The sequence below is a fragment of the Scyliorhinus canicula genome, chromosome 3, assembly GCF_902713615.1.
Source record: "Scyliorhinus canicula chromosome 3, sScyCan1.1, whole genome shotgun sequence".
NCBI classification, from domain to species: domain Eukaryota; kingdom Metazoa; phylum Chordata; class Chondrichthyes; order Carcharhiniformes; family Scyliorhinidae; genus Scyliorhinus; species Scyliorhinus canicula.
In genome coordinates, this window is record NC_052148.1 from 136262440 (window position 1) to 136283418 (window position 20979).

The 20979-nt window shown below is 45.0% G+C and overlaps 1 protein-coding gene across 6 annotated transcripts in view; it reads right to left on the reverse strand.

Moving 5' to 3' along the window:
* Positions 1-435: 435 nt before the first annotated feature.
* Positions 436-20979, reverse strand: part of tbc1d1 (TBC1 (tre-2/USP6, BUB2, cdc16) domain family, member 1) — a 352836-nt gene continuing 332292 nt past the window's right edge. For all 6 annotated transcript variants that reach the window (XM_038791424.1, XM_038791423.1, XM_038791429.1 and 3 more), the window contains 4 exons: positions 17735-17894; positions 17214-17383; positions 5561-5737; positions 436-4272 (listed from right to left, as the gene is read on the reverse strand). In XM_038791424.1, the coding sequence (XP_038647352.1) occupies positions 4117-4272; positions 5561-5737; positions 17214-17383; positions 17735-17894 (663 nt within the window). In that variant the 3' untranslated portion in view covers positions 436-4116. The remainder of the gene's footprint in view (positions 4273-5560; positions 5738-17213; positions 17384-17734; positions 17895-20979) is intronic.

The window sequence follows — 20979 nt, forward strand, 5'->3', positions numbered from 1 at the left end:
TCAACAACAGCCAAGACCAAGAGCCCACGCCATACACAGAACGACAACAGAGAACACAGACTACCTACAAGAACTGCAGCCTCCGCCAGACTATTGAAAACCAGATAACGCCATATCTACTCTGCATCTGCCGGTCACCTGGAAGTTAAGTCAAGGTCGTTTAAGTGTGTTAATTATAATCCAATGTGCATGAACGTGTGATTAATTAAGTAAACAATCTTGTGTATGTCAAATAAACTATCGTTGTACTAAACAAACTTGTGTGGTCATTTGTCCACCGTACAGACACCTTTCCACCAACTAGCTAATGAGGGACTTCCAGCTTCCCATATAAAGTCTACTGGGATTAACAGCAGTGGTTCCCAGTGAATATATCACAGTGCATATGCTATTTTCAGAATCCAAGACTTACAAATGAAACAAAAACACAAAATGTACCGTGATTCAAATCAGTTTATTGATTACATTTTCAAACTTGAAAACAGGAACGGTGTTTCATTACAGTTCTGCACCTTCCCAGTTCCTTTTCCCGCCTTCCCTATCCATAGATTTTAGCACAGGGACATGATTGCCATGAATCACAGATGTAATGTAATAAAAATTACTACTAAAAAATCAGTAGCAATATTCCACTTTTAAATGCTGTAGCCCAAACAGACATATTATAAAAAAGGAGCACATGTTGGCAAACTTGAAATGGCAGTGTAAACATGCTGTAATTGTTAAGCTCTGTTGCTAGATCGGTACCAGTGTAGAAACGAAGGACAATGCTCAACTCTGAGCTACACTTTAATTTAAATGTGACACTGCAGTGGGAGAGAGGCACGTGCCAGCCATTTTTGAATATCATAGTTGCATCATTTGACTTGTTATCAACTGATCTAAATCAGCCCCAAATCAATTTTATTCAGGGACCAGCGGGCACCCTGATGTTACATTTTAAATAATTCACTACTCTGTGATTTATTTGCTGATGGTCATTAAACAGCAAGTCCTTTACTAATTTATGACATATAGCTAGGGATAAAGAAACCGGACCAAGTCTCAACGTGAACTATTGTGATCCATCAACAAGGAAACCCACTGAATGAATATTGAAAAAAAAACAATTTTTGTGGCAACCTGTTTCATAGATTTCATAGAATTCCTACAGTGCAGAAGGAGGCCATTCAGCCCATTGAGTCTGCACTGACTCTCTGTCAGGGTACCTCAACTAGGGTCAGGCCCCCAACCGCTCCTCATAACCCAGAAAACCCACGTAACCTTTTGGACACTAAGGTGCAATCGATGATGGCCAATCAACCTAACCTGCACATCTTTGGACTGTGGGAGGAAACCGGAGCACCCGGCGGAAAACCACGCAGACACGGGGAGAACGTGCAGACTCCACACAGTCACCTAAGGTCGGAATTGAACCCGGATCCCTGGCGCTAACCACTGTGCCACCGTGCTGCCCTACTGTTTAATAGGCACCATTTCCTGGAAGCATACTTCTTGGCACACTCTCACTATTTATTACAATTGAGGACTCAGAATTATATGAAGAAGGCACATTAAAATGTAAAGCACAATTAATTATGCTGGTATTTAAATACATCACAATCGCAAAATTGGAATGCCGTCCAGCATTTATATTGTCCCTTGATTTTAGGGAGCTGCTTCAGTTAATGATCGTAATATTTTTTATAATCTCTGTTTTCCATTTCTGATGCTATATACCTGTCAGATACATTCTTAGTTGAAAAATAAAACATTGAAGCTGGATTCTGTACATGACAAATTGCATAACTGATTGGCTAGATTGCAACACTATTATCCTTTTACCTGGAAGTGTTCAAAAGAGAGTGTTAAGATAATCAATAGACAACAAAATGTGACTATACCTTTCTATCTTTAATTTTGGCGTTCTCTAGTGAAGGATAGAAAACATATTTCAAGAAGGAAAGACATCAATCCATTTCAATATATTTAAGCTGGCACAATTTTGTTCAACGCGAGTATCCTCACCACAGCTTCTTATCCAAATATTTGGTTATATGTCTCCAAGAATACAAGTAATTTGGCTTAAATCTGTTGAAACGATAGTTTTAAATTAATCAATTCCATCAGCCGATGAATACAGTGTTATTTAATTGGAATCCCAACTCTTCCTTCTGCTAGTGTACTTTCATTCTCCTCACATTTACTGGTTGTCCAAGGTGCACATCATACATTTAATCAAAAGTCAATCACTGTTAAACTGCATCGATATACTTATGCACTTCACTGTTACCTGAACTTCACGCTAAATGGCAAATTAATTAACAAAAATATTGTCAACCTTTGGTGTTTTCTTCTGGATACAAGAACGTCACAAGATGTAAATGCTAATGCAAGTTGTTGTAAGCAAGACATAAAGTACAAACTCTAGTTTCCATGCAACTATGGTTAACATTTCCCCCACTTAGCCACTTTCTACTCACATAATGGTGACATATTGACACTGGCAAAACACAGATAATAAGCCATTTTCTATAATACAGCGCATTGTCAACTGTGGTGCACAAGTATCATAAAAATGCCACTTAATTTGAATTGCAATTTTTAGTTGCCCATATTCTTATTGTTGCATTAACATTTGTAACTTCCTTTGGAGGCGCTTCATAGTTCATTCTGAAGCAGGCATTAATATTGTTCACAGAATGAGTTTAATATTAACTTAATTTGATTAGAATACAAAAAATCTGCTAATAATGCCCATTTGAAGTGTCTCACTTTTACAAATTCCCTTTATCTTCCTAACCGCTTTACTGGTAAGAAATGTGTATTTCAACGATTCACCATGAATATTATTTTACCTGGAATTGCATAGTGATGTGTAATTTCTCTATAGGGTGGTCTTTAGGAGTGTGCGGGAAGAGCACAAGTGGCAACCTTTTCTATTTCATTTGAATGATTCATGTCTTTTATTCCTTCAATACTTTTCTATCCAGCCATACCATGTGGATTTGGAAATGATGCAACTGAGATGACAAACCAAAGCATTGTGATCCTAACAATTTATTTTGGCTAGATCTATTAAAATAATTAGAAAACAAACGGTGTAATTTTTTGCCTGAGTGATTCACAGATTTCAAGTAAAGCCAGCAGCTGTAACATGATGGGAGATTTGATTGTCATTGCACACATGCGCAGCAACATTAACACCCCAGACCCATGGGGGTGGCAGAGTAGTAAAATAGAGAAAATGAACAATTTGCAGTGATTATTAAATAATAATACTGGAGTAGAACTGCTGGGCACATTGCTATACAAGTTGTTTAATGGCCCAGAAACAAGTTCGCAGAGAACTTTAATAGCATCAATTCAAATACCTAGTCTCTCCCTCTTTTATTTTTATTTGCAATGCAATCTCTCCTTGCTTCTCAGTTTTCTTCTGTCACCTGCTCTGCAATGTGATAGTTCAACATTAATTGAGCCACAGTAGGTTAGGCCAATGCACTTTGTTATTTGTTCAAATGGTTATCTGTCTAGTTTAATTACATTGAATATAAACCAAAGTACATAAATGTTTTTATGGAAGGTAAAAATGAAATGCCGCATGCCTATTGCTTGCAGTAAGTGAATCACAGAAACAAAATCACATTGTCTAATTAATAGTAAAAGGAACATTAGAGCAGGTTTGTTAAAACATATCACCTGAAATGTTGAAATGGAGTGACCATTCCCTAGTTCAAAAGATTTAGAAATTATCGAGACACTCCAAGTATATGGTTCCCCCTAAACTGTGGCTGTATACAAGATATACAGTCTTCTTATGGAGAAAATTTCAAACACTGTATCCAAAACTCATGGTTAAGTATTGGTCTATATAAACCATTAGATATAAATAAATTCACACAATTCTTGGCAAAAGATATTTTCTGTTGATCTGCCTTGGAGATAATGCAGTAATTCATGTTATAACTACATTGCTGGATACTATTGTGCCTTTGACTAGACCCAATAAGGATATTTTGCTTGACGCGATGGAACCAGAGAATGCCACTGGTTTAACTATTTATTTTCTCCTGATGTAAAGTGCATCAAATTTCACAATCGTTTTCTTGTGCTTCAGAACGTGTTGTTATCAGCATGTTAAGTATTGGGAACCTGCTTTTCAAATTCTTTGACTGTGACCAGAAGTGCAGCTCTTTCCAGCTCCAGCGTACAAATGGCTTGCTTTAACTTCCCTTCATTGGACAGCAAGCTTTTAACTGTGGCTTCCAGGCTCTCAATTTTTGTATGAGCGACCTTTAAAAAGAAAAGGAAGGCTTACATTTATCTGGTAACTTTCACAACATTCAAAAGCATTTTTTAATGCAAAGACGACTTTTTGAATGACAGCAACTAGTGTAAAGGTGGGAAATGTGACAACTGAAAAGGTGGGCGATGTTTGTGACCGTGTTTGAGGGGCTGTTCGTCGCGGGTTGGTGGGGGAGTTGAAGTAGGGGAAAGAATTGTACACACTGTATAGTTGATTGCTGGGAAGTATGTTTCCCGGGGTACGTACGTGTTGTAACCTGTTTTGATACATGTTTGTAATTAAATGCATTTTTCAAAAAGGAAATGTGACAACTGATTTGCGGGCTTCAAACCACAAATGACAAGATAAATGACCAGACAAGGTGTTGGTCAGGGAACCAGGGAAACTCCTCTTTGAAATGGTGTCACGGATAATCATACAGGCACAGGAGAGGGAAGATAGGGCCTCACTACTTTGAAATTTCACCATTATATAAGTGTGTGCTCAGGTTTCTGGCATGGGACTTGAATATAGGAAGTAGGTTGCCCACCTCCTTAAGTCTGTTATATCACGCAATCAAAACACGGCTGGTCAGTAACTGAACTTCATTTACTTTTTAAAAAATTATTTCACGGGGCGTCGGCTCTGACTCTGAGTGCTTTGCTGGGCCACTTCCGAGGGCAGTTAAGTGTCAACCACACTGCTGTGGCTTTGGAATCACATGTAGGCCAGGCTAGGTAAAGATGGCTGATTTCCTTCCCCAAACGACATTAATGAACCACATGTGTTTTTACAACAGCCCATTGGCTTTGTGGTTCCCATTACTGATTCTGGCTTTTTATTCCAGATTTATTTAATGAACTGAATTGAAATTCCTCATTTGCCACGGTGGGATTCGATAATGTTTCTGGATCATTAGTCCAGGCTTTTGGATTACTAGTCAAGCTACCATTCCCTGGCCATGCATCCATGGCTTTTGATTTCCAGGATCAGTCAGAATTGCTAGAGAAGGCAGGCAAATAACTCCTTCACAGTCAGCCATTACTATGTAAACAACAGAAACCAGATGTAATCTCTCTAGCTTTCCCTGCAGAGAACGGAGAATGTATATTTTTTAAAATGACACAGCTGGAACTGGAAATTTAACATGTGCAGGCAAGCAGGTGATAAATTTGTTCCTTCCTATCGCAGCTCCAAAGTGCGATTTCAGTATTTTGCACCACTGGACTGCCACATTAACAGTAATATCAGAACTGTACACTTATGAACAATTTGTTCAAAATCCTTGCTTCATACCTCAAGTTCTTCCAATAGGTCACTATTTTGCTTGCGTAAGCTGTTATTGCTTTTTTCTAATTTTTCTAATCGCTCGTTTTCACTCATGGCCGGAGAAGAATCTATGAGTTCATCTTGAAGAACGTGGTACTCAACCTCATAGGCCTGCAGTTGCTTGGAGAGGTCCATCTCAAACACCTAGACACATCATCCACGGTTAATTCTTAATACAGCAGCAACAATTCCTTTAAAAGTGTTCTTTTATTGATCTACTCGCTTAGCAAAATTATTTAATTTAATTTTTTACCTTTCACTTCCTCCTTGCACAAACATACAACAGGAACATTCAGTCACCATTCCAATTAATAATCAAAGTGACTCTTACACAACGCGGTTCGGATATTTTAAGCATTCTTTATATGCAAAAACTTTCAACTGAGCTGGAGAAACTGATGCCTCCCATTTAATAGCCTTATTCAAATAATTAAAAGTGAAAATCCCCAAATAAGTAACTTAAATATCACAGTAAAATTAGTTTCCTTCCAATCTAATGTTCCAAAGGTTATGAATTGATACAGAGGAAGACACCAGATCACCTCACTATGGAAACTTGTACTGGAAAAGTCATCCCTTCATTTCCCCTATTCCCAGCACGTTTACAAAAAGAACTTTGGCTCAAAATGTTTGTTGAGCTGTTTCCATGCTTAAAAATAGATTTGCAACAAGAGACACATAATGGATTCTCTTTTCCACTGGCAGTGCACCCCCACCCATGGGTTTCCTGCCGGCACGAGGTGGCTTCAATGGGAAACCTCATTGACAAGCGGTTGGAAGAGACAATCCTGCCACCAACAAATGGCGTGCTGCCGAGAAACAGGGGGCTGGAGAGCGGAGAATACCTTCCAACTCTTAAACCAGATTTATTACCTCAGTCTTTGAAGGTGGGCAAAGGTCATGTTTTCATCCCTGTTTGTTAGTCTGTTTCTAAACAAAATATCTCAAAAGCTGATGGCCAGACTTTGGCGAAATTTGGTACACAGATAGGGAATGGCCCAAGGAAGAGCTGATTTGTTTTTGGGGAAGATACGGATCCAATTCCTTTAATGTTTTAAAGGATCCATTAACATTGGAGATAGGGCAAGTTGGCTTTATTTTAAGAATGCTGTGGGCTGTTTTATTTGGAATGTTATATTTTGTCTAGATTCCTGTGGTGAAATATTTATCCCAGCTGTCAAAATGTGAACAGAGTTTTCAGAGCCAGTCGTTGAATGGGGAATGGCCTGAAGCTTGCTCAGCGAAATGGACGCTCCAGATAAAAAGCTTTCTTATTTCAGATTTGCATCAACCAGGCAGAGAAGAGCTTTAAGAAAGAGTTGGGTAATTGTAATAAATGAATGAACAACATGGTGGAGTCAAGTGCCCTTATCACTTGTTATTATACATTTATTTTTTTAATTTAAAAAAATAAATTTAGAGTACCCAATTTTTCCAATTAAGGGGCAATTTAGCATGACCAATCCACCTAGCCTGCACATCTTTGGGTTGTGGGGGCAAAACCCATGCAAACCTACTGCGCCACCGTGCTGCCTGTTATTAATCATTTATAAAATGTGTTCGGCATTCAAATGCAATATCAGAGCAAGACAGAAAGATGGGATACCAAATGTGGTGCGTTTATTTTCTGCTTGCTGTAGGTCCACTCTCTTCATTCTAAAACTTAACTTGTGTTCACATATTAGATCCTGAGAGGATTTGACAGGGTGGATATGGAAAGGATGTTTCCTCTTGTGGGAGAATTTAGAACTAGGGATCACTGCTTAAAAATATGGGATTGCTCATTTAAGAGAAAGATGAGGGGAAATTTTTCTCTGAGGGTCATGAATCTTTGGAACTCTTTTCCTCAAAAGGGGGTGGAAGCAGAATAGTAGGGCAAGTGGCCTACTACTCCTGAATTGTCTGTTCGTATGACCTCTACGTTAAAGAGCTTGAAAAAAAGTGATAATTTGTCCATCCTGGTCCTTCTCCCTTGAAGACATTGAGTTGGATTTTATGGGGTGCCTTATTCACCCACCTCTCTCCCTACGCAACCCAACCCGGACTGAAAAGTCAGTCATCAGGCTACCTAACCGAAACCGGACTGCCCTGCAGCGACATCATTCTGGGAGCCACCTTCATTGTTCCAGAGTGGCACTTGCACCCCCACCTGGGAGGCCATCTGCTCTATCGCATTGGCTGGCAGCATTGTAGTCCCAGCAGCATCGAGATAGAGCAATGCCCACTGCTGGGGCAGTCTCTGCGAAGACAACTGATGGAGCCCGAACCTGTCTGAGGTTTTGCATGGGCCTGGCTGGTAGATCCCCATGAGGGTGGATAGGTGGGGAAGGGCTGGTTTTGAAAGGCCAATCTTCCAATGGAGGATCCCGCCAAAGTCACTCAGCACAGGAAACCTTGGAGGGAGTAGCGTAGAAAACTTGTGTAGAAGCCACATTCCTTGCTACGGCATTAGCTGGTGTGTTGTGATAACTAAGACATTAAATGTCCCAAAGCTTTCCAGTGTGTGACTGAATGAGTGAATGTGTAGGTGCGTGAGTGAGTAAGGTGGGTGTAGGGGGCAGGGTGCTGAGGTCAAGATCTCTCAAGGAGCTGAGAATTGGGGTGGTAGGATGGTGGAGACAAGTCAGGTTAGTTGTGGTGGAAGTCAGGTGGGTTAGAGACAGTGGTCAAGGGGTAGTTGAGGTGGGGCTTGGGTGAGGAGTTGGGTAGTGGGGATAGTCAGGTTGGGGAGCAGTCAGTGGTGGGGCGAGAGAGTGTCAGTTATATAGTCACCCAGGAATTAGTCTAGAAATTTTCTGTCCAGTATTCCCTGGTAACTACACTGATAAGTATGTTGGAGCTATCCGCAGTCTAACTCCCGGGTTCAAGCTTCCCAGGCAATTCCCACTGAATCAGTGCATCAGGAATTCCGAGGGATCTCAAAGAGAAACTCTAGTCAGTTGTCCAGTCGCCAATGATCCAGGGACCAGGAGATCAGGCCTTATATGTTAAAAAACTATTTCTTTTTTCTAATCTCTTTGAATTTATTTCTCCTACTGTACCTGATCTGACATTAAATTCACTCACTCCAAAGTCAAAATTTAATCAGTGACATGCTTTTCTCAAAGGTGGAAACGCAAATTGGCACCATTTGCACTTTCATGTCAGGCATCGGTGCCCATGCGACTCACGTGAAAGTTTAAACTTCTGGTGGTGGGCACATGAAAGGACATGGTGGGTGTGGGTTTCCCTTGGGAGGAACCCATCTTCAGTCCTTCGGGGGGGGGGGGGGGGGGGCTCTAAAAGAACTGGCTGGACAAGCAGGGAGGCTTGTATCAAGGCCCGCAAACTTTTTTTGCCCACTTTTTTGTCAGAGATCGGAGCCATTTATTCAGTGCATCCCATTATCCTAATAAGCATCACAGTCACTTAAGAGTGTCTCTCATGTGGGCATCAGGCTATGATATTTGTATGAGTGTGCAGCTAGGCTAGGCGGGTGAATGTCTGATAAGCCTCAGGACTGCATAGCACTCGAGGCCAAGCTTGACTTGAGGGAGTGATTGGATACGAATCAATAGCCAGTATTGAAGATGGAGATGTGTCAGTTGGCATCTGTCGAATCACTAAATCTCTACATTCTCCTGGAGGACAAGCAGACCCAAAACCTGAAGGAAAGGATGAAGGCAAGTGGAGAATCTGCCTGATCTGAAGGTCCTCACCCCTGCAGAGGACAAAATCCTCCAGACTGCTGAAGAACAGGGTGGTCAAGTCGCAGCTGATGGTATGGCTGGAGTGGGAAAGGATCAGAGTTGAGAAGTCAACAAACCTGTTGCGGCCATATGAGCAGAAACTGTGCTGTGCTCATAATCTCGGTGTTTCTTTTTCTTCCCCTTTACAGGCGCCCACAATCCAAACCCCGGTTCTCAGCCACACCAGGAGCGAAATTCTCCGACCCCCCACAGGGTCGGAGAATCGCCCGGGACCGGCGAAAATCCCGCCTCCGCCGTGGCCGGAATTCTCCGCCACCCGGGAATTGGCGGGGGCGGGAATCACGCCCCCCCGATTGGCGAGCCCCCTGCGGCGATTCTTCGGCCCGTCATGGGCCGAAGTCCCGCCGCTGAGAGGCCTCTCCCGCCGCCGTGGTTTGAACCACCTCTGGTGGCGGCGGGATCGGCGGCGCGAGCAGGCCCCCGGGGTCCTTGGGGGTGGGGGCAATCGGACCCCAGGGGGTGGCCCCACGGTGGCCAGGCCCGCGATTAGTGGGCGGCCCAGTGCCGTGGGGGCACTCTTTCTTCTGCCGCCGCCACGGCCTCCACCAAGGCGGAAGAGAATCCCCCAGCGCGCATTCGCCGGTGCTGATGTCAGCAGCAGCTGACGCACTGGCGCATGCGCGAACCGGCGAAGGCCTTTCGGCCAGCCCCGGCGCCGGGCATCAAAGGCCGTTGGCGCCGGGTTTTGCGCCAGTCGGCATGGTACCCACCGCTCCGGGGCGGGCCTAGCCCCTCAATGTGAGGGCTTGGCCCCTAAAGGTGCGGAGGATTCCGCACCTTTGGGGAGGCCTGACGCTGGAGTGGTTGGCGCCACTCCGCTACGCCGGGACCTCCCGCCCCGCCGGGTAGGGGAGAATCCCGCCCCAGGAGACTAAAGCCGCCACCTCCGGGAACAATGACACCAGTGACCCAGAGGATGCACAGTCTCCTGCCTCTCGTGCACCCTCCACCTGCGCATGTATACCCACTTGGGTTGCGGAAAGGTTGTGTTCAGAATCGGCACCACATTCTTATGAGAACAGCACAGACATATCCCAGCAGCTGAGCGAGGGTGTGACAGCAGATGTCCCAGTCAGCCAGAGGAGGAACTAAGCTAAGGTCACATTGATGACGGGCCTCCAGTCACGGCCACAAGAGGCTTGCTGAAAATGTGGGTTAGGAGAATGTTTGAGTGAGTGGAAATGCCAGGGGTTATGTATAAATTTGCACAGACTACAGAAGATGCCATACACTCCATGGATTCTACTCTGTCTCAGGCATATGTGAGCATGACTCCCTCCATGGAGAGGTTGGTGACCAGAGAACCAGGTCAAGGAACTGACCCAAATGTGGTCTGACCCATACTCTGTCATTCTAGTTATGGGATCATGGGCTCGACCTCCCTCCGGGAGCTCCTTCTCCTCAGGGAGGCAGCACTGCACAGACCGATGGAGGAGGGGCATGTGCCAGCTGCCCGAGGACTTCCTCTCAGGGTGAATGACCTCTGCTCATCCCCTCTACCATTGAACCCATTGCCTCCAGCAGGCATGGCTCAGGAGGTTCCCCTTGAACTTGTGCCGATTGCCCCATTAGAGTGGAGCTCTGAAGGCCACATACCTCCAGAGGACGCAAGCACAAGTCATTGCAGGCAATGGTGCATCAAATAGCAGCCTGCCTTCACCTCAGCTACTGATGTTGGGGTCACACCAGATGGAATAATATGAAAAGAAAAGTGAAGAATCTTGTCAGCACAATGGCACAGGCTGTTTACAAAATTCACTTGTTCACATATGAACATTGCATATTGTATCATTTTCACTTTATTCATGTGTACATTATTGGCCAAAATTTTTCGTCCTCGTTCGCAGCCTGGATTTTCTGGTGCCTTCCGCTGAAAGCAAATAGAGGTTTGGCCAAATTCTCCATTCTCGCTCACAACAGGCCTGGCTATAGATGAGACCGGAGATCCCGCCCATTATCTTCCTGTTAGATTGGCTCAGTCACAGACATGACTGTGTGTTCATGCCTCACTGTTGGTACTCATTGAAGACTGCAGGGGAATGTTACATATCTCCTTTATTGGGTCGGAGACTATGGTATCTTTTTGCAGTCAGTCTTTATGTAATGTTCATGTGCATGTCTATTTTGATGTTTGCCAGTTTCTGGAACATGCAGGTTGTGCAGACACTCCATTATACACAGTGTCAAGCAGATTGTCTAAGATTATATTCCACAGGGACGATTGAATGCCTTATGTGTAATCACTGACCTGTAATGATGGATCAGATTCTGAGGTCCTGGTCATGATAGTCTGTTTGATGCGTTTGCACTGGCACAACAGTTTCCCTGGGTAACAGCTTACCGTAGCGAGTATGACAGATAGCCACTCCCTTGCTATTCTAGGTGATAGATAGTATAGTTTCAGAATAGCCTGGGGGTGGGTGGTGCGTGTGTGTAGTGGAAGATGACAGTGGGCAGGGGAAGGCTAGCAGGGATTGATGGACATCCCAAGCAGGCGGACTTGACTCAGCAAAGAGAAAATTATCCTGTAGGTCCCTCAATCTTGGGAGAATCATGGGTATATGAGATTGGCCATGCTGTCCCTGGAACGTCGCGTCATGACCCTTGCATCTTGTACAGCCTCAAAACATTCATGTCCATTTCATGAGGCTCGGTCCATTTGTCCTCATCTGAAGAAGAGTGCTACTCTTCCCTGTCATCCTGATGCAAGTGTTCACTGTGTTCCGTGGCCATGCTGTGCACTACCCAACATACCATAACTATCTGAAACCCTGTAACAGCAAACTGCAGAGCTTCTCTGGACATGGCAAGGCAGTGGAAACACCTTTTCAACTTTTCGATGATGGTTCGGGTGGAGGTGCAGACTGTAGACTAATACCCCTCTGCTGCACTGTGCGGATGCCCCACTGGTGCCATCAGCCAGGTCTGGAGGGCACAGCCCTTATCACCCAGGATCCAGCTGTCAACCTGGGCAGGAGCCTCGAAATGCTCAGGAATCTGTGAGTTCTGCAAATGTATGTGTTATGAGAGTTCCCTGGGAAACCAGCACAGACCTGCATGATTCTTCGCTTGGAGATAAAAACCAGCTGGTTGTTGACAGTGGAATACCTTGCCGTTCATACATACTGCTGGCTGTTCCCAGGGAGCTCCAATGGTAACATAGGTGCCAATTACCCTCACACTGAAGAAGAGCGAGTGATGGCCTGAAAGCCCATTGTCCTAGCTGCCACCATCTATGGGGAACCTGATAATAATAATAACGATGATCTTTATTGTCACAAGTAGGCTGACATTAACATTGCAATGAAGTTACTGTGAAAAGCCCCTCGCCGACACATTCTGGCGCCTGTTCGGGTACACTGAGGGAGAATTCAGAATGTCCAAGTTACCTTTTGGGTCTTTTGGGACTTGTGGGAGGAAACCGGAGCACCCGGAGGAAACTCACGCAGACACAGGGAGAACGTGCAGACGCCGCACAGATAGTGACCCAGCTGGGAATCGAACCTGGGACCCTGCCGCTGTGAAGCCACAGTGCTAACCACTGTGCTACCTTGCTGATGAACTCATTGGAATGATGGAAGAGAGCACTGGTCACCTCCTTGCAACACCTGTGTGCCAGCCTGAGAGATGCCACATATGTCGTCAGCGGAGACTTAGAAGGAGCCGGTGGCAGCAACGCTGAGCACTGCAGTCACTTTGTGAAATACAAGCAAAGGGTCGTCATCAAATCCACACAGTTGGAGGTTTTGCTGCAAGGTCTGGCAAGTTTCAGTGACCACTTCCTGGAACAGCCTCAGATGTCTCTGGCATTGCCTCCTGGACATCTGGAGATCATAGAACATAGAACGATACAGCGCAGTACAGGCCCTTTGGCCCTCGATGTTGCACCGACATGGAAAAAAAACTAACGGCCATCTAACCTACACTATGCCCTTATCGTCCATATGCTTATCCAATAAACTTTTAAATGCCCTCAATGTTGGCGAGTTCACTACTGTTGCAGGTAGGGCATTCCACGGCCTCACCACTCTTTGCATAAAAAACCCACCTCTGACCTCTGTCCTATATCTATCTCCCCTCAATTTAAGGCTATGTCCCCTCGTGCTAGCCACCTCCATCCGCGGGAGAAGGCTCTCGCTGTCCACGCTATCTAACCCTCTGATCATTTTGTATGCCTCTATTAAGTCACCTCTTAACCTTCTTCTCTCTAACGAAAACAACCTCAAGTCCATCAGCCTTTCCTCATAAGATTTTCCCTCCATACCAGGCAACATCCTGGTAAATCTCCTCTGCACCCGTTCCAAATCGTTTGTCCATGTTCTGAATAAATGCTACCACGCCAGTGACCTTCTTTCTCCATACCTTCCTGGGATGGCTTCTTCCTGACAACTCTCCCCCTTTGGTGCTGCTTTGTTACTGGCCTTTCGGATTATTCATGACATGGTATTACAAGTAGGAGCGCATCATGGATCAGAGTCCCATCCCACCACTGCCATGCCACCAACTTTTTTAAAAAATAAATTTAGATTACCCAATTATTTTTTCCAATTAAGGGGCAATTTAGCGTGGCCAATCCACCTACCTTGCACATTTTTGGGTTGTGGGGGCGAAACCCACGCAGACACGGGGAGAATGTACAAACTCCACACAGACAGTGACCCAGAGCCGGGATCGAACCTGGGACCTCAGCGCCGTGAGGCGGTTGTGCTAACCACTAGGCCACCGTGCTGCCCTCCCATGCCACCAACTTAATCTTTCAGATTGAACCCACTGTCGGAATTTCAGCTCCCGCATAATTAACTCATCCCAGTCGCCAAGTTTCCCGCTGCTGGAGACAGCATTAAATTCAGTCCTTCATGGGCTGTTAATTTCAGAATATTTCAATCTGCTTGGCTCAAGGAGGGACACAGCGCTATTGCCAACTCACACCTGCAGCAACTTCCAGAAAAACATATCCTGGCAGTAAACTGGCAAGGGAAAGTGGATGCCTGTCACTGACCCATTGGAGGAATATTTGAGTCATGAGAGCTCATTCTCCAACACTGAATTTTCTATATAGGATTTTGAAAATTCATTCTTTACTCCTGAGCTCTCAAAGTTAGCATTAATACACAATGTACCTCACCACCATGCATCTCATGACACCATACAGAACTGAGAAACCCGAGCTGCAGGTTTCACATAGTCCAGAACGCAGCACGTTCTCATCAAACCACGATCAGAAAGACTACGTAAAATTATAAATATAATAGATTGCAGGAAGATTGGCGTTGTGGGTGGGGAGAAAGAGAAATGAGTAAATATAGAGCCTCAACATAGCTGCAATTGCAAATTCTAAACAAGCATTTGTATGCTTTTATCAACAAAATTTGGGAAGAATGTTGTTGGGAAGAACATGTTAAGAAAGGATGTGCAGCTTTAAATCAGCTTGCCTCCAACATCTAGCAGTGTTTTGCAGAAGAACTGATCTAACGGTTGCCACCATACTGAATGCCACACCTCAAATGTTCAAAAGCAAAAGCAGACCATCTAATACCTGCTGATCTGACAATCAATTACTTGTGGTACATCTGTTTTTTCCTGCTCCTTCTTAAATGTGTTGTATTTATTTTCACCAGATGTTCAACTCTGTATATCTAGCAAACTAGGAAATAGTTGTTGCTATAGAAAGATTGGGTGCGTTCCAATGATCATGCTGCACCTGAAAAGCAGCTCGCGGCGTCGCAGTGTGGCCTCTGAAAACCGGGAGACTCCGCTCCCGGGGTCTATCCCGGCATGCCTCGCGATATCCAACGTGATCTCGCGAGACATTGCAATGTGAATCCCGCCCATTGTGGGTGGGATCACTTTTTGGAAAAACTGCATGTTAGAGCGAGACAGCTAGCCTCACTCTAATGTGCAAATTCCCCATGTACCTGAATATTTGGGATTCATCCCCTTTGCCTTGGAGACCTCAGGTGAACATCGTTCAGCACTGGTTCCCATAAATGGGGACCAGACGGAACAGCATTCGTGGGGGTCGTCCAGGGGACCGGAGGCCCCAGCTGCATGTCCTTTGGGCATGGCGTACCCTGGAACTGCAGGTGTCACCTGGGCACTCTGGCTGTGACAACTCAGGTGCCAACCTGGCACTGCCAGCTGGCAGGTTGGCACTGCCATCCCAATTAGTTGAATCGAGCCTATAGAATTCCTACAGTGCAGAAGGAGGCCATTCAACCCATTGAGTCTGCACCGACATACTCTCTACCTAGGCCCACACTCTCAACCTATCCCCATAACCCAATAACACCACCTGTTCTTTTTTGGACACTGAGGGGCAATTTTAGCACGGCCAATCCACCTAACCTGCACATCTTTGAACTGTGGGAGGAAACCAGAGCACCCAGAGGAAACCCACGTAGATGGGGGGGGGGGGGGGGGGGGGGGGGGGGAGAGATGTACAAACTGCACATAGCCGCCCAAGCTGGAATATGGCTGAATTCTTGTCAATAAATATCTTCTTTTGTTTACTTGTCAAACTCCCCTCGGCTTTATTAAACCAGGGACAACTGAACGTTCCATCTTGGATCAAACTGCAGCATGTTCCCGCTGATATTTTCTTCCCATTGGCTCAAACCATACAAATCCGGGAGATATCAAGGCAACTTCCCAGTGTAGTGCTGTGGGAATGCTGCACTGTCAGAGGTGTTGTCTTTCAGACGAGTCATTTAAAATGACTCACAGGCAGATGTAAAAAAAATCCACTGACACTATTTCAAAGAAGAGCAGGGGAGTTACCCCCGTGTCCTGACCAAAATTTATCCGTATATCAAAAATCACAAAAGCAGATTCTCTGATCGTTATCACAATGTCATTTGTGGCAATTTGTTAAGCGCAAGTTGGCTGCTATGTTTCCTACGTTATAATAGTGACTACACTTCCAAACTATTTCGTTAGTTGTAAAACGTTTCTCAAACTGTGGTCGTGGAAGGTGCTATATAAATGCAAGTCTTTGTTTCCTTTTCAGAACGAAGGAGCAGGTGGCTCTTGAGGCCTCGCCTCATTCTCCAGCAGTAGCTGCGATCCAGTCTTCAGTGTGCAATCATTCTTGGGGTCCGAGATTCAGTCATCTCTACAGCAGATGGAAGCAGAGATGCCCCTGACCCTGTCCCTCCGAGTCAGATTGCTGAGACCAAAGAGAGTCAGAGAAAGAGAAATTATTTTGTGTGGGAACTATATTCTTGTTGCATTCTCTACTCGTGCCAAGAGTACATGACTAGCCTGACACAGTGGGGCAGGATTTTCTCTGGGAGCTTCCAGACCCCAGCATCAAGCTCAAATGAGGGTCAAAAGCCTGCACTGTAGGGAATGCGGATAACTGGCAGCGATTTTCCCCAAATTGGCAAATTAGTGGCTAGAAAGAGTGCACACTGACCTTTGGCCTGTGAAGCTGGAGTGGAAATAGGAGGCCAAACAGCTTCTCGTCTCCTTTCCTTCCCATCTCCAATATTTGTAGAAATATCAAGCAGAAGTGTTCATAGAAAATGGAATAATTTTTTGTTTGGTGATTTACCCGCCCCCCATGGTAGTTAACAGCAGTATCCCAGGGATTTATCTTTAATTCCTCAAGATTCAGGGAAAACCCCTGAAACATTGCAACCCGATGCCAACACAAGCTAGACTCAACCTTTCTAACCCATTAGGAGACATCCTGAGAGATTACAACCTACACAGAATTGAACTTCAAGTCACTCGAATTGAGGAAGTGTCTGCTGTTGACTGCTAGGGGATCCTAGAGCTAACTCCTTCTCTTAGCTGTACAGTACATAAACTCTATGGAGTGAGGTGGAGTGCGAGAGAATCTAGAACAAAATGCACAAAACATTTAATACCTGGTTAATTGTTTTTTCCATCTGTACTAGTCCAAGGTTAGACAGAGTGCACTTTATAAAGTCAATGATTGATTCCAGACTCTCGTGTTGGAGAATTAGTGGCTTGTGGCTTCCCAGCAGACTGAGGGCTACCTTAAAGATGACCTCTGATCCATGAAGGAAGATCATATCTACAAGATAAACATGGAAATATTCTCAGTAAAGCAATTAGAATAGAAATGGTCCTATTATTCTATGATGTTCTACTTAAGGCTTCCTACTTGAAACAATTAGAAAGAGAAAAATTAAAGAAGTAAAAAGGGTGCGACAAAAATAAATATGAAGAACAATAGTCTACATAATATCACTTGGCTCAGATCATTGCTGAAGAGAAATAGCTTCAATCCAGCATCATGGCACCATTCTGGCATAATCTAATTAGGGATGATTTATTTTCTTATGTAAACCATTGAATTCTGGAAACAGCCATGTGTTTTGACTTAATACACAGTAAGTTGCAAAATGAAAAGAGTAACATTTACCAAAGACTCTGGCCACAAAACCCAAAGGAAACTGAGAGGCAAATACGGTGAGAAACCAGGGTGCAGCATAAAGGCTGGGGCTAATTTCATTCTCCTCAAAGTGGCAGTAGAGATCTCGGTGATAGTCATGGAGGAGTCGTGAAAGCTGGTACATCTGTATCTGTAAATCCGAAATGAGGACATTTTAATGAATGATAATACACACTAAATTAACTCTTAGGGAGGTTCTCTAACTCTGTGAAAGGAACACTGAAGTTAAAGGCCCTGAAAATGCACTAAATGTCCATCAGTCTCCTGGTCGAGGTCCGAGGGAGACTCTCGAGGCCTGGTCAGTGGTTTCTCAGGAGAGTCCACTGGTCTCTCCCTGGAGATTCGGTGGAAGGCGGCTAGACCCACAGAATTTCAGAGCCACGTTCTGTTCGATGTTCGATACCAAGAACAAATCATGATGTAGACCTGAACTGCCCTTTCCCACTATTTAATCAAGGATGCCGTGAATAATATGAGTGTCACCAGCTTCTCCCCCACACACATAGTCAATGCATTGATAATATGTAACACGGTTTACACGTAAATGGTTCATGAACGTGGTAGTGCCTGTTGCAATATGTCTTTAAGAAATGGCAGCAGGACATCATTAGAACGGAAGTATCATGCGACCCAGTTTTTATTTCACTTTTAAGCAGAGCGCATACCCACAGTTCTGCTGCTGATGTCATCAAGCTTTCTACCTCTGCACAAGACCATAAGACATAGGAGCAGAATTAGGCCACTTGGCCCATCGAGTCTGGTCCGCCATTCAATAATGGCTGATATTTTCTCATCCCCCATTCTCCTGCCTTCTCCCCATAACCTCTGATCCCTTTATTAATCAAGAACTTACCTGTCTCTGTCTTAAAGACACTCAGTGATTTGGCCTCCACAGCCTTCTGCGGCAAAGAGTTCCACAGATTCACCACCCTCTAGCTGAAGAAATTCCTCGTCATCTCTGTTTTAAAGGGGCGTCCCTTTAGGCCAAGATTGTGTCCTCTGGTTCTACAAGTGGAATTATCCTCTCCACATCCACCCTATCCAGGCCTCGCAGTATCCTATAAGTTTCAATAAGATCCCGCCTCATCCTTCTCAACTCCAACGAGTACAGACCCAGAATCCTCAACCGTTCCTCATACGACAAGCTCTTCATTCCAGGGATCATTCTTGTGAACCTCCTCAGGATCCTTTCCAAGGACAGCACATCATTTGTTAGATATGGCGCTCACAATACTCCAAATGGGGTCTGACCAGAAACTTACACAGCCTCAGAAGTACATCTCTGCTCTTGTATGCTAGCCCTCTCGACATGAATGCTAACATTGCATTTGCCTTCCTCACTGCCGACAGAACCTGCACATTAACCTTAAGAGAACTGTGAACAAGGACTCCCAAGTCCCTTTGTGCTTCTGATTTCCTAAGCATCTCCCTATTTAGAAAATAGTCGATGTCTAAATTCCTCCTTCCAAAGTGCATAACCTCACACTTTTCCACATTGTATTTCACCTGCCACTTCATTGCCCACTGTCCGAGCCTGTCCAAGTCCGTTTGCAGCCCCCCTGCTTCCTCAATACTACCTGCCCCTCTACAGATCTTTGTATCATCTGCAAACTTAGCAACACTGCCTTCAGTTCCTTCTTCCAGATCATTAATGTATATTGTGAAAAATATGAATGTTCTCATGTGCCTATTTTAAATAAATGAACGCAGAACTTGTTTACATGACATGATCCCTTCTGAGAGATTGGTGTTTGGATCAGTAGAACAACATAGCATGCTGGTCAGCAGAGGTCAAACAGCCTGGCAACATGATATTACTTACAGATGACACAATGAACAGTCTTAGATCATCCTGCATGGCATGAGATGACCCTCAATGTTTTATTCAGATGCAGCAAGTTTGCAGCATTGGAGAATGTTGAGAATGCAGTGGCTGACTGTGTAGAAAAGCTTTCAGAATCACAGATATAGACGGTGCAGAAAAGATCCTTCGGTCCACCGACACATGAAAAACACCTGACCTACCTTTCCCTATTTGCCAGCACTTGGCCCATAGCCTTGAATGTATGACTTGCCAATTGCTCATCCAGGTAATTTTTGAAAGATGTGAGGCAACCCACCTCTCCCACCCTCACAGGCAGTGCATTCCAGACCATCAACACCCTCTGAGTAAAAATCTTTTTCATCGATTTCTGGTGGCGGTATGTCCGTGGAAATCGCACTTTTAAGAAGCTCCTGCTTGAGACTCTGGTTTGTGGAGATTAATGCCAGGTTCCAAGGGCAGTTTTTGCATAATCTTGTGCAGAAAGTCCTAAGGAAGGTGGGGAATGTCGAAAACCCAGTAAAAGGCCACTGGGAAGAAGAGGGCGAGCGAACGTTCGCCATCGAGTGAATGGGTCAGCCCGGCAGCAGGAAAGATGGCGGAGGCGGGATCACTGGGTGGGGCCTTGCCTTTCACACTGGAAACTCTGACCGAGGTGATGACTGAAGAATTTGAGAGGCAGTTCGCAAGAACATGCATGGAGGTGATGTGAAAAGAGATGATGTCTGCGATGAAGGAGTTGGTGGAGGAGGCGATGGCCCCAGTGAAGGCAGCAGTGTTGAAGGCATCGGCCGAGGTATGGGAGCAAGGAAAGAAGTTGAAGGGGGCGGAGGAAGCTCTGTCGAAACACAGTGAACAGTTTATCTCGATTGATGAGAAGTTGCGGAGGGGTGTGGAGGCCAACAAAGGAGTCAGAGCCAAGGTGGAGGACCTGGAGAATAGGTCGAGGTGGCAGAATTTGAGAAGAGTGAGCATGCAGGAGGGAGTGGCGAGACTGAGGCCGATATAGTTGAAGGTCGTGTATAAGACGCACCTCACAAAATCAAAGATGAGCGGCTGTTTGAGGGGGTGGAGGATGCCTGTGAGTGACGTGGGAGGGGCCCCGCAAACCATGTTCACATGGTTTGATCCTGCCCAAAGCTGGAAAGGTATTGGTACGAGGTATTGAGCACTATCTCGGGGGTTATGGATGTGGAGCCCAGTCCCCTTGAAGCCATTTTTGGAGTGTCGGACCATTCCCGAGTTGCAGGCGGGAGCAGATGTTTTAGTTTTTATCTTGCTGATCGCTCGTAGGCGGGTCTTGTTGGAGTGGAGGTCAATCTCTCCGCCCTGTGCCTTGGCATAGCGTGGGGACCTGCTTGAGTTTTTGACCCTAGAGAAGGTGAAGTTTGAG